The 20793-nt window shown below is 33.4% G+C and overlaps 1 protein-coding gene across 5 annotated transcripts in view; it reads left to right on the top strand.

Moving 5' to 3' along the window:
• The window catches only part of LOC123559827 (glycoprotein-N-acetylgalactosamine 3-beta-galactosyltransferase 1-like), an 82091-nt gene that overhangs the window by 20533 nt on the left and 40765 nt on the right, over positions 1–20793 (top strand). For 3 of the 5 annotated variants that reach the window (XM_053552271.1, XM_053552270.1, XM_045351949.2), the window contains exons 4-5: positions 10419–10574; positions 11002–11136. In XM_053552271.1, coding sequence (XP_053408246.1) covers positions 10419–10574; positions 11002–11136 — 291 coding nt within the window. Of the gene's footprint in view, positions 1–10418; positions 10575–11001; positions 11137–11663; positions 11689–11881; positions 15032–20793 lie in introns of those variants that run through there. The other 2 variants (XM_045351948.2, XM_045351950.2) reach the window with 2 other exon arrangements.

Here is a 20793-nt window from a genome sequence, read left to right as displayed (position 1 = left end):
AGTTTTCAACCATATTACTCCCTCTAAGTAAGTGTGCAACAACTTCACTTCCTGCCACTTGTATACGTTTTCTAATACTTGTAACATGTACTGTTGTACAAATTGTGAGTTCTGCTACGCGTGGCGCTTGAGTGAGTAGTATATAGACTGTTCATTCTTACGGGTACTGCAGAAGTCGGACCCGCTAAAAACAATGTATATACCACTTGTGTTTATGTTTGAAAGTTATTTGTTTTGAAAACAACATTTAATTTGTTATATAGCCGTATGATATATGAGTTGAAATCCCGTCTTTTAAAATATATTTTTTTATCATCAAAACAAGAAAGACTGGTTTTGCTTGTAATTCATGTTTTGAGAGCATGTTAATCCGATCGAATACGTCTATGTTTGTTTTGCTTCTGTTGTTTATTTAACAAAACATTACGGTTATCATCAATTGTTATTTGGTTTTTATTTTTTTAATTACATACTTCGATATACCCTTGCTTTTTTTCGTTATCTAAGAGATGTCTAAAGGGTACGAGTAAATTTTACTGCTTAACCCGACAAACGCTGTAATTGGAATATCAACAGCTTTATACTTCATCTTTCCTATCACTTTTATAAATTTTCATTTAAGTAAAATTCGGAATCAGAAGGATAGTCGCTATCATCAAACATGTCTTTATTCTTACAAAAGTCTTTATAAACCAATTCTCTTATTAGTTAATAGCAAAGATTGTCCGTATCTGTAAAAAGCAGCTTAGCCAGTCCACTAAACTTCCTTTTTGTATAATTGTAATGAAAGTCATACATTAAATTCTTAATTAATTCGATGATACACAAGTCAAACCAACATAAACCGCCCTGATAAGACCAGTTGTTATTTAACTCTTTGAACTTTGAACTTCAAACAAATCCCCAAACGATTTAGATTAAACGAAACTAGGTTAAGCAACATGTTTAGAAATAGTTTGTTCGTTATGTATTAGTCTAACACTTACTCTTTTACGTACTTTTTCGATTGTTTTACCAGACACTGCATTTTTCATTTATTTAAACATGTCCTTTTCGAACGAATTATAAGCTTGATTTTTGTTTAGTATTAAACTCTATGTGCTTACTTAATCAAAGACTTTCCTGAAAAGTGAGAATTCTATAAATTTTTGTTTGTTTTGGGTTTAACGCCGTTTTTCGACAGTATTTCAGTCATGTAACGGCGGGCAGTTAACCTAACCAGTGTTCCTGGATTCTGTACCAGTACAAATCTTTTACCCGCAAGTAAATGCCAACTTCCCCACATGAATCAGAGGTGGAGGACTAATGATGTCAGACACAATGTCGTTTATCAATAGTCACGGAGAACATACACCCAGCCCGAGGATCGAACTCACGACCCCGCGACCGTAGACCAACGCTCTACCTACTGAACTAAGCGGGCGGGCTATGAATCTTTGACACCCAATTCCATAGTCTGTGAATAAGTGAAGATTTCTATACTGTAAAACAAATTTTTCATTTCTAAATAGAGTTGGTATAGTTTTATCATTTCCTATATTAAACTAAGTTGTAAGTGTTTTACTAGAAGACGATAACCATTCATCCTTTATTGCTATCTTTTCTGGTGCAAGAGGATTATAATTATGGTTTATATGTAACGTAGACGAATAACGCAAATTATACTTAATAATAAAGTTTATTACTAGCTTCTGAATATCTGTTTGCAATATAACTTATTCCTCGTCTCAGTCACTTTACAATAAACAAACAATATCAATATCTGTTAACAAAACAAGAAAATGCTTTTCAGTTTATGCTGAGTATCCAATGCCAAACCAGGCGAGGTAATATAGTTCGCCGGATCTAAAGTTTTCTAAAGTTTTAAAAAAACATCAGCTGATAATAACACATCAGTTGTAAGTAAAGATCATGATAATCACCATGAGTTTCACATTTAAAAGTATTCCAAACACTTGTGAGTAATCATCGTCGCTAATCTAAGAGCCGCTTAATGATGCATACAACGTTTCTTTCGCAGATATATTTTTCTAAACGATGAAAGTCATTCATATATTCATAAGGATAACACTGTTTTGTTTTTACAAATGAAAACTGTCAATATAAACACAATTGTTAAAAATGAATGCCATGTATGTTTCCATATTATTTGGAATAACGTAAATATCCTCTAAATTGTCAAACTTACTAAGTTGTTGCATAATTAAATGATTATCATAACCTGTTAAGTTATGTTATATTGCGGGAGTCGTTTTGCTTTATCTAAAGTTGAATTTACATTTGGAGTGAGCAGCACCTCTGTATCTTCCTGTTAAATGACTATCATCTCGTACCATTTACAGAGATTTTATATATTTTTCGGTGTATGTTTGAGGATTAAATACGAAATCGCCATTACGTATATGACAGTTACTTTCTTTGTCATACTCCTTTCATTTTTAACCGTAAAAAACATTTTTGTAGTGTTTCCCGGCAGAAATATTTTCTTCTAACATTACTTCAACAAAGTTGCAAACAGCAATCGGACCTCTGAAAACTTCAACCGGTTTTGTATAACCATCATCATAACAGCAAACAGCTTTGCAACCATAATATTCACACTCAACATGTTCGTATTATGCATTGGTTCCTTATCCATGGCTTTCATGTATCTGAGTTAACAGGGCTTCAATATCTGCATAAATAACAAAAGTTAACAGCCAGTAGTTTGTAAAAATTATTGAGAACACTTAAGAATTATTAATAGGCATTTTAATCTTTTATCCTCCGTTAAGAACCAAACAAATTTCACTATGTTTAACAAGAAAATCATAAGTTGTAAAATGTTGCAAACAAAAATTACAAAAACATTTTTATTGTGGTTTTTATATTTATCATTCATAAGTTTATTAATGTCTTTAATCCAAATAAATTTATTTGGTCGTTCTCTTGAAGCAAAAAAATAGTAACAAGTTCTGGTGTTTTTGTTTTCACATAAACATAAATTGGAAACATCGATCGCGTTTCGTTGTCAATAATCGTGTAAATATTAAATCTTAGGTCATTCATTGATTCTATTTTAGGGACTTGTTGAAGTTTAACGGGACATTTTATTTTTAAACAATCGACTTTGTCTAGATAAATTTTGTAGTTGCATACTTCTTGTGCATCTTTCTTAACAGGAAATGTATAAGCCAAATGACACCATCTAAACACTCGTGGTCTTTTTTATGTCTGTTGTTGCTTTTTTAATAGATAACCATTTTGGTGTTTTAAAAATAAACCGAACCTCTTAAAGGTTTTTATTTTACTACAACGACGTTGCGTTAATTAACAAATTTTACAGTCCAACCAGATCCTTCCGAAATAGATCCGGCAATCCTAAAGTATTTCATTGTTTATGTCGTCTATAGTTGCGTCAGTTTTGGAAATGTTATTATACGGCATATCTTTACATTGGAAATACGATAATTGGGGTTCCCCGTTTTTTTTTCAAATGTTAACTTAAGAACAACATTTACCTTAATGCTTTTCTTTTGTTTTAAGTCTTGCTCAAATGCACCCGAAGTCTTTTTTTTTCAAATAATTTAATTGTTTCAAAAATCGTATTAATTTAAGATTGGGATAGTATGTTTAGATTTTACCCGATTTGCCTTCTCTATATATACTATCAATAGAAAAACTCGAATTCATTAAAAATATTCTTCTCAGGGTTCATGAACTATCTTTAAAAAAATCTATCATATTTTATTGGATTCCCAGTCATGTTGGTATTCATGGAAACGAGGATGCTGATATTGCAGCAAAGAAATTCTTTTCATCATCAAAATCTAATTTGAAAATACCACACACCGATTTTAGGCCAAATATAAAAAAATACAATTTATCTAAATGGCAATCGTCATTTAACAATGCCTCATTCAATAAACTTCATGATATCAAACCTACTCTATGGGAATGGCACCAAGGGAACAAATCTGTTCGCAGAGAGGAAGTTGTTCTTTCTTGCTCTCGAATAGGTCATACCTGTTTGACTCATTCTTATCTTTTGAATAGAAGTGATCAACCCGAATGTATCCATGTCAAACACCGCTAACTATTAAACATAGCTTAATCGACTGTGTGAACTTTGCTACACAACGCAGTACATATTATAACGTTCAATCTTTGAAAGAGTTATTTGAAAAAGTTTCAGTCGGAAATATTTTATCGTTTTTGAAGCAGATAAGAATTTATCAAAAATCTAACATTTCATATTTTTATTTACATCTTTTGCAATATCATTATGTTTGCAGCTGATATTTTTACACATACGTATATACATTTTAAGATAACTGATTTTAGATATGCTTTACATTTTACATGGATGATTTAAGATATGTTTTACATTATGCAGTGAGCATTTACACTTTTAAATGGATGTTTTAGATATGTTTTACATTTTTGCATAAATGTTTATGCTTTACAGTTGGTGTTTGCAATGTGGCTTCTTCTCGGCGATATATGACCATTTTGTGTCGATACGCCGTAAAACCCAACTCACTCACTCACTCACCTGAAACTATTCAACGGAAAAAAATAAAAAGGTAACAGGTAAAATAAAACAAAATAGAATAGCACACACACATATGGTTATACATTTTTAAATATCGATTTAGCCTATATTATACATTTATACATTTATAATATACATTTTCTAAAGGCACCGAGGAATTATTTTCTTTCTGAACATTTAACAGTTCAGTCAGAAAAGGTGATAGATATGAATTTGTTATCTTCAACTCTCCAAATGTTCTATTCAGGCTTGTGCTAATATTCGTTTTATTCTCTGGTTGTGTATTTTTAAAATGTTTCTTTCCCACTATTTTCAACTATTTAGATAAATTATAATTGTTTGCGGAACCACATCAGGAAATGTTACAAATAATGGAATGGCTGGCACTTATGCCAACACTGCAGGACAGCCAAATAAACTAGCGGTTACGTGCAAAGCTGAGTTTATTCTTCCGCAAAATTTGGAACTGTTCCTATATTCCGCTGCAAGTCTTGTCAGATGATTTATAAGTTATATTATATATCTATTTTATATTTTGCAGATCTTCAAACTCAACATAGCTGTTAAACTTGTCTAGATATCCTTTTCATTTGACCAACGCTCCACGCTTTATGTAATCTCATTTTATTATTTTTTTTCAAACCGTAAGATTTCTTGTTTTGCTGGTGATAATTCTTGTTCATAAACCGCGCCCTAAATATTTTCTCCGAGTAGATCTTTTAGCTTATATGTTGTTAGATTAAGATTTTGCGAATAACAAATATTTTCTCTGTCCAGTTTAGTGCATATCCTTTCTCAAATTAGCTTTGAAGTTTACTAATTCTTACTTGATCTCATATTTTAAACTTGGGTGAAAATGATTTACTGGGTTCGCTAAAATCACCATACAAATGCCCGTGTTTTCGTCTTTGCTTGCTTATTTTTGTTTCATTCTCATGCTACTATAATATTTCTTATTGTATTTACAAGTCATGTCTTGTAACTTATCTAAATAAGTGTCTGTTTTATTGCTGCAAAATATTTCCACATAATTTCCTGTTGCCTGTTAATTATTTCTATTAAAACAGCCTTACTATAATTGTATGTGTGATACATATTTATGTTATTATCTTCGAGGAATTTATTAAACATTTTCTTAAAAAATTCTGTGCCTTCGTCTACGAGGGTTGTCCCAGAAAAGTGTAGACTTTTTTATCATTTCGAAAATAAGCGACGCATAAAATATTTTTTTTAACTGATGTTATTTCATTGTATAATCTACAAGACTATAGAGTTTACGATCTTCTGGGACAACCCTCGTACTTATAACTTCTTTGGAATTCGGGAACTATCATCAATGATTTTATCAAACGCTTCTGTAACTGATTGTCCCGTTTTGTATTTTAATGGGACAACTCAACAAATTTACTTACTATGTCAATTACTGTTAAACATAGTACCTTACGCCTTTTTTATATTTAGCCAAATATTGCATGTCAACAAATCGGTCGACCAAGTATCATTAATACCCCTTACAATAATTCTACGCATTCTTAATTGACGTTTAATTGGTTTGTGTAATTATTCTGCTAGCTTGTCTGTCCATTTTATTTTAATAGTGAAGCAAGTTTTGCTGCTATCCTAAAATATATGGCAATATATATACATTCGAAAATTACATAGACTTTAATCACAATCACCTTCTGACTATTTCATATCTTAAGAAAAAGTTACAAGAAAAAACGACAAAATGCCCATTTAGTGACTGTAGGTTGCGGGGTCGGGCAAGGTTAATCTTATCTTGCTCCTATCATCTTTCCCCACGGCCCTATTAAACAGTCGGCAGACTTAAGTGCCGGCTACATCTTCAACTTTAGCTTATTTCTGCTACCTCTTTTGGCGGACATTCTTCGGTCTCGAAATGCACGGAAGATCTACCTATGCAGTGAAATGTATGAACTTAGGCTTGATCAGAGCTTTCACTCAAACAAGTACATACTTCAGCGGGCGAATGTCATGATTTCGGAAGATTAATATTGGTTTTAAACATATACAGATGGTATGAACATTTGGTTTCACCTTTCATAGCATTATTCGGACATCTTTCTTTGATGACGCTTTTCTTTTCGGAACATCTAATTCTAATATTAGATGTTGTTTGTTGTAAGAACTTTACGGGTATTTTATCTCATAGCCAAATAATACTTTCCTTAACTCTGTTTCATATTCTCTTGGAAATTTCTCGTTTATGTATAACTTTTTGATTGCTGTTCCTATTGATTTCATTTCTCCCTTACTCATCTCTAATATGCTATGTCTTAGAAAATTTATTTCAAAAATTCTACGCATTACCGTTATGCTTTATTCAATAAACAGCAGAAGCCATATTCGATCGGATAAACATGCTCCCAAAACATGTATTACAACACAAAATAGTCCGTTATGTAAGTTATTAACATCATGCCTTACTGCTGTTAAAGCCCACGTGGAAAGATATTGTGACAAAGTATACGAAAACTCTGGTAAAAACTTATTTTGGTCGGTAAAAAATTCTGGAGAAATCCTGGATAAATTTAGAATTTAAAATCACAGGGTGTCTTCAGTCAGTACTTACGATTTTTCACTCTTTATACGACTTTACCTCATAACGTAATAAAGGAAAAACTTACTGCCCTAATTCAAAAGACTTTTGCCAGGGAAATTGCTACTTTTGCTTGCAATTTCAATAAAGCATCTTTTACTAGTTGCATTGTAAAGAATTTTACTATGTGGACCTGTGGCGAAGTTTGTAAAGCCCTTTCCTTTTCATTGAACAATATTTACGTCAGGTTTGGGAATGCAGTTTTCAGACAAGTAATTGGTATTCCCACGGGAACAAATTGTGCACCACTTGTTGCAGATTTGTTTTTATATTGTTATGAAAGAGATTCCATGCTGAGCCTTTCTCAAGATACACAGGCAGACATTATAATTGCTTTTAATAATACATCACACTATCTGGATGATATACTTAATATGGATAATCCGTTTTTTGATCAGTTAGTGGAAAATATATATCCCAGGGAGCTGCAGTTAAATAAAACTAACAACTCGGATAATACTACTTCATTTCTAGATTTACATCTCTCTATTTACGACAATTTCATACATACCAAAATTTATGACAAGAGGGATGATTTTAATTTCAGTATTGTAAATTTCCCCCATTTGGATGGAGATGTACCCCAGGCTACATCTTATGGGGTATACATTTCTCAGTTAATTCGGTTTGCAAGAGCGTGTAGTCATGTTGAAGATTTCAATTAACGTAACTTATTTCTTACAAATAAGCTTCTTCAAAAGGGCTACCGTTATTATAAATTACGTAAATACTTTTCTAAATTTTACTATCTTAATTCAGATTTGGTTTTAAAATACAATAGCAGTTTAAAATCACTTCTGCGGGAAGGTATGTCAAAACCCGCTTTTTATGTGGATGTGGTTTACAAACTTCGTAAGATTTTTGGTCATAGCAATTTTCCATTTGTATCTAGTAAAGTAATTAAACGTTTTATGAAAAGAGGTTATGACCCAACTGTTTTGAGACACACCGCATGTTTGGTGTAGCACTTTTACAGTTGGACGCTACGCTTTTCCTCTTTGATTGTGTCTGACGGATCAGGTGGATGACTCTATGATTAGTAGTTCTTAAATCCAACCAGGACTGAGCTATTTTGATTTCCGTCTTCTCGCCTGTTTCGTCGGGCCCTTAAGGGTGTTTCCCTTGTTGTTCTGTGTTCTGCAAGGGCATAGAGTACATGCAGTTTAGGTTCTTAAGGATTGCATTTTTATATTATATCTACAAGGGCATCTTTGTGTTTTACATTACATACCTTCTGTTGCCTTTACGTATGTTAGGGTTTCACCTGGCGGGGATTACTTTTATTTAGACTGTATTGTGACTTTGGAACATGGTGGGGGTAAGAGTGAGGTTAGGTGCACCATAAACCGGTTTAAACTCCCCAGTGGTGTTTTTGCCACTGACCGTTCCAAGGCGGTGCCCCACTGTGTTCCTGTATTTGTTTGTTTTGTCCTTTTGTGTTCATTTTTGTGTGTGGTGTGCGAGAGTTGTTCGTGTGTGTCTTTGGGGAGGCTGCGTTTTTTGAACTTGGCTTTCCCTGTTGGATATTCTTCCTTTTTTTTGTTTGGATAATAAACGATATATTTTAGAAAACGGGATTTCAACTCAAGCATTTGGTAACATAATAAATCAAAATGAGTTTTTCAAGTTAGCCTTCACACAGTCAAGTAGTATATATATTTATTGTTTATTTTAGTGGGACCAACCACTGGAGAACCCGCCAGAATAAACAGTATATATACTACTGGAGGGGCATGGACGGTAGCATGCAATTCTACTGCGATCAACGAACAGGTTCAGTCAAACCTAGCCAGCAAATATTTTATTTTCGTTTTTACTGGGTGATCTATGGGGTCTGGACAATTTCTATATTACAGTGGTTTGAATTGTTAGCAGGCTTCTGAATTTATCTGTAATAAACAAACGTTTCCATGTAAAGGACCCATATTTATTATCGTTTATCTTCTTTACCTAAGAACGTCAAATACTTCATAATGTCAACATTTTGCTGAACCATCAGACCTCCGATTGATGGTAATGTACTTGAATGGTAAATGAGTTTTGAATCTTGGTAGTAGAATGAATTAAAAGTTGTGAAAAGTTCATTCTGAAGCACAGAACACAACCAAGCAACATAATATAAGTCTTAGCGGGAATAGATGACATCTGTCTTATTGATTAATTTATATAACTATAAAATAAAGTAGCTTTACCCTTAGCCTACTAAATATGTATAATAAACTTGTCCATCTTCCATTCTGGGAAGTACCATCCACTATTCGAAGGGGTGTTAACTGAATATTTACTGACTGAATAGCGAACAGTGCAGACCATGATCAGCCTGCAAAAAATATTCAGGCTGATCTTGGTCTGCACTGGTCGCAAAGGCAGAATCACTTGCTGTCAGTAGGCTAAAGGTTAAGGACTAGTATCGCGACAAATGTTCTTACTCTTATGAGTAATGAGAGTCATTAATATTTCAAAAATCCCAATATGTTTTCATTGTCATATTTCTCTCTGCATGCAGCATTAATATATATAGGGTTTTCTTTTCATAAAAAATAAGAAAATGTTTGAGACGATCATTTTGAAGGATAGCACTTGATTAAATCAAATAACAGCATACACGGTTTCATTGTGTCTATAAATGAGACGTTATGAAATTTGCAAAGGTTGGTGTAAGGGCCCTTGATTGTGGTTCCACATGTTTCTCTGTCGTTCTGCAAACGCATTCTTTTCAAACTTTCAGTCATGTTGCTTGGTAGAATTTCATTTTTATGTTCATGTTTTGATTTACAGTCAAAATAACATGTGTCATATGGCCAGAATAACCTTTCCTGTGGTTTGAATAACGTGTGAGGTTATGTGCATGGTTTAAACTCCCATACTGACTATGAGTCGTTAGTCCCAACTGTGCTTAAGTATGTCTCAATGTGTATATATGTTGTTGTAAATAGCTGGTTTCATTTTAGAGCAACTTAATTAAATTATGCTTTTTATTCTTTCTTGCTGGATTAACGTCACGTTGACAAAATTATACCAATACTTTGCAGCTTTTGATGATGAAGGAGGTCTCAGTGTGCTCCTTCAGCGTCAGCACGGGCGGGAACCTAAACATAGAACCGTGAATTTACTTAAACAAGCTGGACGATTTTTCTGCGTTTTAAACGAGGCCCGAATCCGCATAGGCGAGGGGCAAGTTATTTGAAGTCAGCGACCTTAACCACTGAACCAGGGAGGTCTCTTTTTACGCAATTAATACTCTATATATTCTATTCATGAAAGGCATGGAGAAATCATCGTTATGGTTACATGAGTGGAGGAGGCGGTTATGCAATTAGCTGGCAAGGTTTTCATCAGTTAATACATAAGGGATTTAAAAACGGCTGCGGTGAGGAAGATGGTTCAAGTGAGGATCTCAACATTGGCTTATGTTTAGGTGTATGTATACTATACTGATTAAAATATTTATACTGATTATTACTTTTGTGGCAAAATGACATTCCTCACATGAATAAAGAGGAAAACGAATGTAATTTTTTTATTTTATCCTAATTGATGATAATCAATGCACAGTGATACGATTTTATAGATATTAAATAATTAATAACTAAATACAGGAAAAAATAGAATATTCAAGATAATAATTAAAATTTCAGACAAATAAATTCGAACAGATTACATGGTTTTCCTGATTGCCCTTATCAATTATTTCCATTGCCAACACTGCATCTATATGAACTTTATATTTGCAATTTCTCTCATATTAATGTTTTCGGATTTGAATATTTATTCCGTAGAAAGAAATATATAAATACATATGTATTTTATATATTTCTTTATGCTTAGTTTTTGCTTTACACAACAGGACTCTGACGTACCCGTCTTAAACTCACGTGATAAGGACGGAAAAGAAACATTTCATCCAGCAAACATACAACGTCTTTTACGTCCACCTCATCCAAGACCAATCAGAAATAGGGCTTGGAATAAAGTCAGATTTGTGAGTCTACCATTATGTTGATTATCTTCCTCTGAGTAATGGAAAAGTCACTATGATTATTTAGAAAGTTATACAGTATAAATATTGTTGTAATGCCGTAATCTCTACATGAATCAGCAGTGGAGTAGGAATGATTTGAGACACAATGTCTTTATCAAATCGTCACGGAGCATATACGCCTCGCCCAGGGCTCGAACTCGCGACCCTGCGATCCGTAGATCTGCGCTCTCCTATTGAGCAAATTCTTTTAATATACGGAAGACAATACTCGTGCACTCCCTTTACTGGGACAATGCGCAAATCTACTTTAAGTAATCTCACAATTAGGAATCAAGGTAATCTAAATAATCAGCTGGGAAATAGTTATGGGTTAGACTATCCATCACTGATACTTACCGATCAGTTTGAGCGGAAACAGGTTAAGTTCAGACTGCTTTGTCATTTGTTCATGAATTGAACGATATGTCTATCGCTAAACTATTTTCTTGATGTGATTTGGAATATATTCCGTATTTATCAATTTTCAGAAGTAAATTTATAACTCTGGTAGCGTGTAAACCCTACGACAATTTAAATTTTCACAGCCTTATTAGAATGAAAGTAATCGTAAGTAAATATACAGTAACATGATGTGGCACTGAGAATCGGTGACATGAAAAACACCTTTTAAGTTCTATCTAAGATAGTCTTTGAGATGTTAGCGTATTACTTAATTACGCTCTAATTTTTTAAATCCATTTTGCAGGATTTAAGCTTTTACTTTAAAACAGGAAGAGAAGCGAGATGTAAAATATACCAGTGTATGTAATAATTGACAATACACTAATACTTGTTCCTTTTATACATATCATGAAGTTGGATTATTTTTGTTCGAAGCCTCCAACTGTGCTCTCCTAACGTACTGACCATTCATTTTTGGTATGGACACATACATTTGAAGGACCTCCGTGGGCGAGTGGTTAAGGCCGCTGACTTCAAATCACTTGCTCCTCATCGCTGAGGGTTCGAGCCTCACTCGAGGCGTAGAATTTGTCATTGTGAGGATGTCAGCGAACTGGCTTATAGAAGGCCGGTTGTTATTGTGTCGGTGTGCTGTTAAACCAAACAAACAATCATACATTCATACATTTGAAGAGGCACCTTCCTAGAATTTTTAGAATTCTTTAATTTATTTCAATGAAGAATATAGACCTATACAGTTTGAACAGGTATTCTTTATCTATAATCAGATAATCAGACAATCAGGAATATAACTGCTGAAAGGTATTGAGCACAAAACAGTCATGAATATTTAACATAAACTTAAGCAAAGAGTAACCTCTTAGACCAAACATTTTACTGGTATCAGTATTAGACCTTTATCACGGACACGGACATCGGAATGTAAATGTAAACGTACCCTGTACTTCGTTCAAATTTGGGGATTTTCTCAAACATTGTCACAGGAGTAAAAATTATTTCAAAATGGCTTTTTGTCATTTGTTTCCTAAGAAAACATAATTGTAGTAAATTTAAGTGCATATGGCTCATGGATCCATACTGTATCCTAGGTACGTTACTGCCACCTGTGGTTTTAGGAGTGTGTATTGAAATTATGTCTAATTATAAATTAAAGCGCATTTTTTATAATCTGTAGAGATAAAAGTTTAATCCCGTAAAGTTGCTTGTTGTACAGGCTTACAGAAAACAGTTCTTGCGGTTAAATTAAAAAAAATGCAGATCTTTTACTAATTACTTATTGTATGGAAAAGGGTTGGGTGTACTAAAACAATAAAAAGAAACACAAGGAATTGAAAAGAAAGAAAGACAAAGAGAAAGTACAAAAATAACTGGGGTCGGTATAGAAGTGAATTTGGGGTTGAGGTGGGGAAGGTGGTTAAGGGTCTGGATGTTTGAAATAATAAAATTTTATTTTGTTTTCTCATGTTTTGCTGGTCAGTGGGTTGGAGGAAAATTAAACAAAATGAGGTGTAACACTGCATGTTAACACTTGCTTCTCCTGCTTTTGGTTGCAAATGAGATGAATGTATGAAAGAGCTAATGACACTTCCGGGGTGGCGCTAAATTGTAAACAAAGAGTACTTTTTGTAACAATCTGGAACCGTATTTCAATTAAATGGACAATATAGTCCAAGTCATAAGTGACTGTAACTTACATATATGTAAAACAATTTGCAGAGATTTACTTTCTTACGTTAGCACTTTTGAGATTAGTAAAATAGAGCCTGTTCAAAACTAAAGCTGAAATAGTAACGATTTGTTTCAGCAGCATACTTCATCCCAAAATAAATTATTTAGTTTACTGATTGTTTTCACTTGTCTATTATACATTTCTGAGATACGAGATGAAGCCAATGCCGCTTGTGTAGGCGTTCAGAGTTGGAGCCTATGAGATAATTACCCCCTTAACAAAATCAATCTTTAATTAATGCTTTCTGATTATTGGAACCGTTAAGTAGGACCGGAGAACCTTGAAATAGGTAGCCAACATTATTAAATTTAGATGGTGCCAAAATATGACTCGAGAGCAAAGAACAACATCGGTACCGACGTTTGTGTGATAACAATATAACCCTCCTTATTCGCTTAAATTGTTTGAGCCAATTTACTGAAATTAAGAATGAGATATCACGATAAAACTTTGGTTATAAGTAGTATATAAGATAAAAAGGCTTCGACATATTGGCAGCTGCAGCTAATTTCAACTCGTTTCTTACTGAAAATAGAGACATAGGTTTTCGGTTAACAAGTAAAGTTTGGAATGACATATTGTCACCAAACTTGGAATAAAACATGCTTATAAAAACTCCAGCTTATGGTTGCATTTCAGGCTGCTTGGGTCAAGGTCGCTGTAACTAAAACCATAAAATCTTGTTCTCCCAATAACTATACTTTTTTTAATGACCTAGTTTGTTTGACCAAACTTGTTTATTATGTAGATATATAGCTGTGGTCTATTTGAATTTAGGTAAGAAGTATTGGGCCTAAACAAAGAAACAGCTACAGGAATATGAATTCAGTTCTAATTGGGACACATTGTCTCCAAACTTGGTGTATTGCTAACGTATATCAGGTCCTATCTTAAGAATACATTTTCGGTCGCTAAGATGAAGATGATGAAATGTTTAAAACTTGTTTTAATTGCGTTGCTTGTTGTTAGACTGGCAAATTAAATCTCGTAAATTTGCAAAACTAAAAAAATATTTTATCAAATGGCACAAAACAAGTAAAATTAATGGTATGTGACATTTTATTAACCTGAACATGGTATTTTGTCATAAGATGTAGATATATGTGTTCGTCTGTGTTCTCCTTTTAGACAAGATATATTCCCAGCAGAAGATAACACTGCCAAGATTTATATGATGTGTTTTGATAATTAGGCGAAAACATTTTAATTTGATGTCTTAAAAGATAAAACGAGCCCCTGCGGCTAGGTGTTTCAATTTTAATGTTTTGAGAAATCCCCCGTATTTTGACCATAGTACATAGTACGGCTACATTGTCCATGTCCGTTGTAAAGGTCTATTACAGCTGTTAAGTCAACTTTATATACTTACGTAGTATTTCGAAATATTACCTAGGAACATTGGATACTAAACCAATCATAATTATAACTATAACTGAACATTTTTGATATTTCAGTATATTAAAGATTAACAGATACAGGTAAAATTCCTGTAATACATTTACAATTTCGTTGATCTCACAAAGGGTTTGAAGCTGGAAGTCCGTTTTATTAAAGCCATACAATCAAACATATTGTCTGGTCTCTATGACATATCAACTTAAGAAATATTCTTACAGAAGGATAATTAACACCTTTATATTGCATCATTTCGTAGAATCAATTCATTTGTCTTGTTATAATGTTTACGCTCTTAGAAAATGAACGTGGTGTGCAACATATTTCAAAACATTAAGGTTTTAAATTTATAATCAAAAGCAGCTTTATGCCAGTCCATGCATGAGGAAACAGCGTGTTGTTTCAACGTAAAAATATCTTTATTTTATGACGTTTTAAAATGTTCATTTAGATATAGCACCTTCACTAAACACATCCAAATAAAATACCCCCCCCCCCGCCCCCCCAAAAAAAACAACAACAAAAAAAAAACATTTATTGTACTTAACTCTATATAAGTGAAATGATGCAGTGATTCGTTTGATTTTGAAAGCATGTCAAAATCTTAATGTAAATACATGTAAAGTACATACATAATTATAGTCCTTTACAGATTTTTCAATATAAAAGTAAAAGAGAGCTACCAGCTTCCTTGAAAGCGTGGTTATCAATGAAAATAAATTGGACATATGTGTAAAATCGGTTAAATCAGGAAAAGTTAGTGTAATTGACAATGTGTAGTGTTTTGTGTTTATGCAAGCCTTGGAATTTAATCTAACATAAAATTTTATACCACAAGAAAGGTATAAGTATGCTCAACGTGTATAAGTTATGAAGATTGGTGAGTCTATATTTCATAATGACCAGTTACAACCTTTTTGTGCATGGCATGTGCATGTTGTTCAAAATACTGCACACAAGTTATCAGTTTATCATTTTTGCTGTAGACTCTAGCTATGGATTAACATTTGGACTACTATCAGTGATATAAGTTATCAGGCCTGAATGAGTTAACAGTTGTATTTTATAGTTACTATTTATTCAGTCAGATAATTCAATCTAATTTGAAAGTATTGAAATAATAGAAACTCCAACAAAAATGCCAAAGGAGACGGTACGGACTATTTCTATGCATAATAATAAAAGAGGACATATGTAAGGACACTAAAGCTATAAGTGGAGTGTGATTAATACCCCAAGATGGCCAACAAGTTAAGTTTAGGTAAGCTACATTTAAGTGCATCGAACCTTTAACCCGAAGTTCAATGTGAAAAGGGGACAAAATTCATAAAATATATGCATCGGCGTTAGGTATTGGAAGTCATGTTATGTCGGTGATTGTGTATGAAATATTTCAAGTTTAAATCAAATCAATTTAACAGTAACAATGACAGAGTGAATGTACATTTAAACATTAACCTGAAATTCTTCTTTAAAGGGGTAATATTTCATGAAATAGACATATGGCTATTTAGCGGCAATTCGGTTAAAAATGTGCTTTCATGGTATAGTGGAAAAAAGCCCCTAATAAATACATCCTAATTTATCCATTTTCAGCGACCACCGGGGGCCAAATAGACAATATTTCACTCGTAATATGTTCTTTTACATACGTAAGATACTTTTTTCGCATGTTTTCGAGTTGTTTTCTTGAAAAAGAAATATGGTGTTATTTCTTGTGAAAAAAATGTCTACGATGGAGTGAAAATCTAGAAACTGTATCATTCATTTATTGGTATATAGCCTTAAGCCGCTTTTGTCATAAGATGTTGGTGACGATGAGGAATGACAATTTTAAGTTTGAAAAAATTTATCAAGTACAAAGCTTAATACTAAATTTCTTATGATGAAATAGTAAGAAAAGTGTCTTTTAATTCCGCGTCATGCTTTCTGTTTACAGTGCGGTTCTTTTGTGTCATATTTGTCTTGATAATGCAATTACGATAATTCTGTGCATATTATACCAAAATATTTGTAATAAAGGGAAGTAAATGTATGATATGGTGGCATATTTCTGCGTACGATAACCAGATAAGTTTTTGCGAAAATGTATCGAGTTTTCACGAAAAGCAGAAAAGTTTTCGCGAAAACACAAAAGCTTTTCACAAAAAGAACTGCAAATATTAAGTGGAAAACATTGGCGTTAGTGTCCACTTCTGCATAAGAAAACCAGATGAGTTTCGCGGAAATGGACCAAACTTTCATGATAAACGGTAATGTTTTCGTGAAAATCAAATGTTTTTGCGAAAATAACAATTTTTAATTCCTCTCATGAACAGGCTCAATCAAACCGAGTCTGACATTATCCTGCTTTGTTGCATTCTTTGCTTCCAAAAAGATCTTTTTGCATATTTTTGTATCAAAATTTCAAAATACTTTGGGACCAGCACTACCGTTGGAAATATATATTTTCATTCTGATTCCAAATATACTTAAGGGTTAAACAGTCTGGAAGTACATTTTTATGACGTCATCATTTGGCGCTTGATTCAATATTGATGACTTAAATTTTGAAAATGTCATATCTTCCCCTTATTTATATACCGATTTTGATGACTTTGGTGTCAAAGAAAAGCGCTTGACGAGAACTGGTGATTTCTTCTGTATGGCTTATCTGATGTCAATCCTACCGAATGGTTTAACAACGTCTATCAGCTCTCAGTTTGAAACCGGAAGTGAATTCACTTATGCGTAAAATACAACTTTCCTCCCTTATTCTATGCATCACTGTTGGGTATCAAATGAAAGGTTTTGACGATTACGATCTAATTGTTTACATAAAAATATGATGCGTAAAATGTGTCAAATAAAGAAGAACCATGTTTTAAAATATGTAAGGCGACCAAGAGATTATTATTAAATGTACGCAGTGTATAACCAATTTAAAATTTTAAATATATCAAAAATGTTTGTCTATATTTCATTTCGATTCTAACATGTCATATATGTGAACAAATGGATGCATTAGGCAAACACTATTTCATGGCGCATGCATAACACGAATACAGTTTGTCGAAGTGGCGTAAATGTAACCGTGTTTTACAGAGAGGTAACTCGGCTCACGGGCGTAGTCGGAGAGTTACTAGTATTCTACAAGCCTTATGATAGTTTCAGAGTGTGCGAAAATTAAGCGTTCTGAAATTTGTTAGATCAAAAATGGTAGCACTTTTTTGGTGCCAAATAATATCTACGTCAAATTTGCAATATGTTCATGCATAGGTGATATTTGCATCTTCTGTTTGATGAAATTGATCCATGTAAGAAAAAGTAATTCTTTGAGAGCTATAGATTTCCATTTCAAATTAGTAATAATAAAAGTGTGTAATTTGATATTGTATACGTCTTAGTTATATAGATTTTATATGACTCGTGCCTTTTCGCTTTCAAGTCCTTTCCGTACCAATGATAAGTGTACATGTATTTGACAGCTTCGCTACATTGAAACCGTAAAAATATCAATTTTATTTAACAACATCAATGAAAAGGATAAAAAATCAAATACAAATTATATGACTTATTCTTCCTAGATCTAAATAGATCTAATGTTTTTAGAAATGGCTATGGCGTGAAATGCTTTGTTTGTTATAAATGATGGCATATATAAAATAAAAGAAGTTATAATATAATGGTAATAGCATCTGTTTTTATGGTAGCCGGTTTGTGCCATTTCGTTATTTCATTCTGTTGCAGCGACAAACGTCGCCCCGCCTAACGCCGCCCCGCCTGACGTCACCCAGTCAATTGTTTCCCCACCAAACGTTGCCCTGCAGAATGTCACCCCACCAGTTGTCACCCCTAGTGCCAAATTTCGCCTCGACAAATGTCGCCATGCCAAATGTCGGCTATCGTTTTCAGGAATGACATGATAGCGGGGCGACGTTCGGCGGGACAACGTTTGTCAGGGCGTCATAACGACGTTCGGCGGTGTGACATTTGGTGGGATATATTCGGCGGAGCAACATTCGTGGGGACAATTTTTACGGGGCGACACTAACCAGAACGATGTTCAGCGGTGCAACACTCGGCAGGGCGACGTATATCGGGGCGAAGTTTGGCAGGGCGACGTTTGTCGGGGCACCATAACGACGTTCGGCGGGTTGACGTGTGGCAGGAACCTATAAAGACGTTTGTCGTTTTGTCGTTGCGACATAACAAAATACCAAGATGGCACAAATCAGCCACCGTAGTTCTTGTAATGTCAATTATTATTATTATTATGTTTTATTTTTGTATTGATATAATAATTCGATTCGCCACGCCGATAACAGGATAAGGTTATCTAGCACACAAGACTGGGTTTTCCGGTGATTTTATCTATGCCGACAAAACCCATCTCGTACCCCCATGCCAGATGAATCTCGTGGTCTTAATAACAACGAACGATTCATTCAATCATTCATTCATTCATTATAAAATATAATTGTATAATTCGATGAAAATTTATTATCTTGATAGTTGTTATTTATCCGTATTGTATATTTTTCGATTCAATATTGAAAGTATCTATAGAATAAGTTCAGTAATACAAATAGTTTGGATGCTGTTAGTTGTGATATTGCTACCATGACACACAGATACTGCAGGCATATAATTTATTCATATGGTTTTCGTACAATGTGTATTTGACCGCGTGAAAATAAGCCCCGGCTTCGTGTAATGCTCGAATCATCGTTTCCGGGTTTTCTCACAGCAGCAGGAACATTGAAGAAATATGTATCCCACTTATCTATCAAATGTATATTTGATATTAATTGAATAAGCCGATATAATGCATATCAAAAAGAAGTATTTGTAGATTGCAAAAGCAGCTGAGCCGTCAATTCACATGTAGCAATTCATATGACATGTTTAATTAAGAAATGATATATAAAGCATAACTATTTTTAACATGTCCAAACCACAAGGTTGTACAAGAATTTCAAGAGGACGTAGCCCGAATGAATCAGTCACGTGGCGTTTAACGTATTTTATTGATGAGATATGTTAAAACATAGTTCTTACTTAGAAACACGGGCTGAATATTTTATAATCTTAGGAACTTGAGCCTGCAATCTATCTGCTTTCAATTCATGTCCCAGTTTTAATATTGTTTTACAGTTTCTGTAAGCGATATTCTATGGTGGCATATATTTGCCACGATACAGCTATCATGATAATTTTGCAAACTTTCCTTGAAATGTGTGCATTATTCTGAAAACATTTCAGCAATAAAAATATTTTTTAGATATTTTAATCAATCTCCTGTTAATGTTTTAGCGTAAAATTTCGCGTTAATGCTTGTAACTACCACAAGGTATTTGAAAGCTATTACAATTATATTATAAAATGTCCAGGAAAGTTTTTTTTTCTGAAAATATTTTCGCAATACATTTTTTTCTAGATATGTTTCATATTTCCAGGAAGCTCAAGGTTATTACGATAACTTTTCAGAAAAGTTCTGAATATTAAAATAATTTGTGACAATATCAAAATAACTATGTTGCTAGTAAATGGAGCTGTTGGAAATTACACAAATATATCAATAGTATCAATGTTATAATGTAAATTATTGCAATATTTTTTCCAGAAACCTCCGACTGTTTAGATAATCTTTTCAGAAAGCTTCGATTTATCACGATAATTGTTTTGAAGTATTGCGATAGCTACCTTGTTATTTCGAGGAAGAAATATGCCACCATAGTACATGTATTCAATGATGTATAATTAAAATTACACAAGTATGCATTTATGAACAACTGGATTTGCAAATCACTTACTCTATATGAAAGTTTGAAATAAACTACCTTCAAAACATCGTGCACAATTTGTAAGGAAGCTTATCAGGGATGTGTAAGTTATGTAAAAATGTAGAAGTATAAATAAAGTCGGAACAAGCATTGTTAAAAGGTTCTACAATATCTATGGCCGTCAACCTAAATGAAGTTAAGACAGATTTTCTATCTAATAGGCATTTTTAGAAAAACGGAAGATAAATTGATCTTATTTGCGAAAAGTGACGTCAGTATTAAAACTGCATTTGACATTGACAAATA

This window comes from Mercenaria mercenaria, chromosome 10 (assembly GCF_021730395.1).
Source record: "Mercenaria mercenaria strain notata chromosome 10, MADL_Memer_1, whole genome shotgun sequence".
NCBI lineage: Eukaryota > Metazoa > Mollusca > Bivalvia > Venerida > Veneridae > Mercenaria > Mercenaria mercenaria.
Note: the sequence above shows the minus strand (reverse complement) of the source record. Positions and strands in the feature narration are given on the sequence as shown.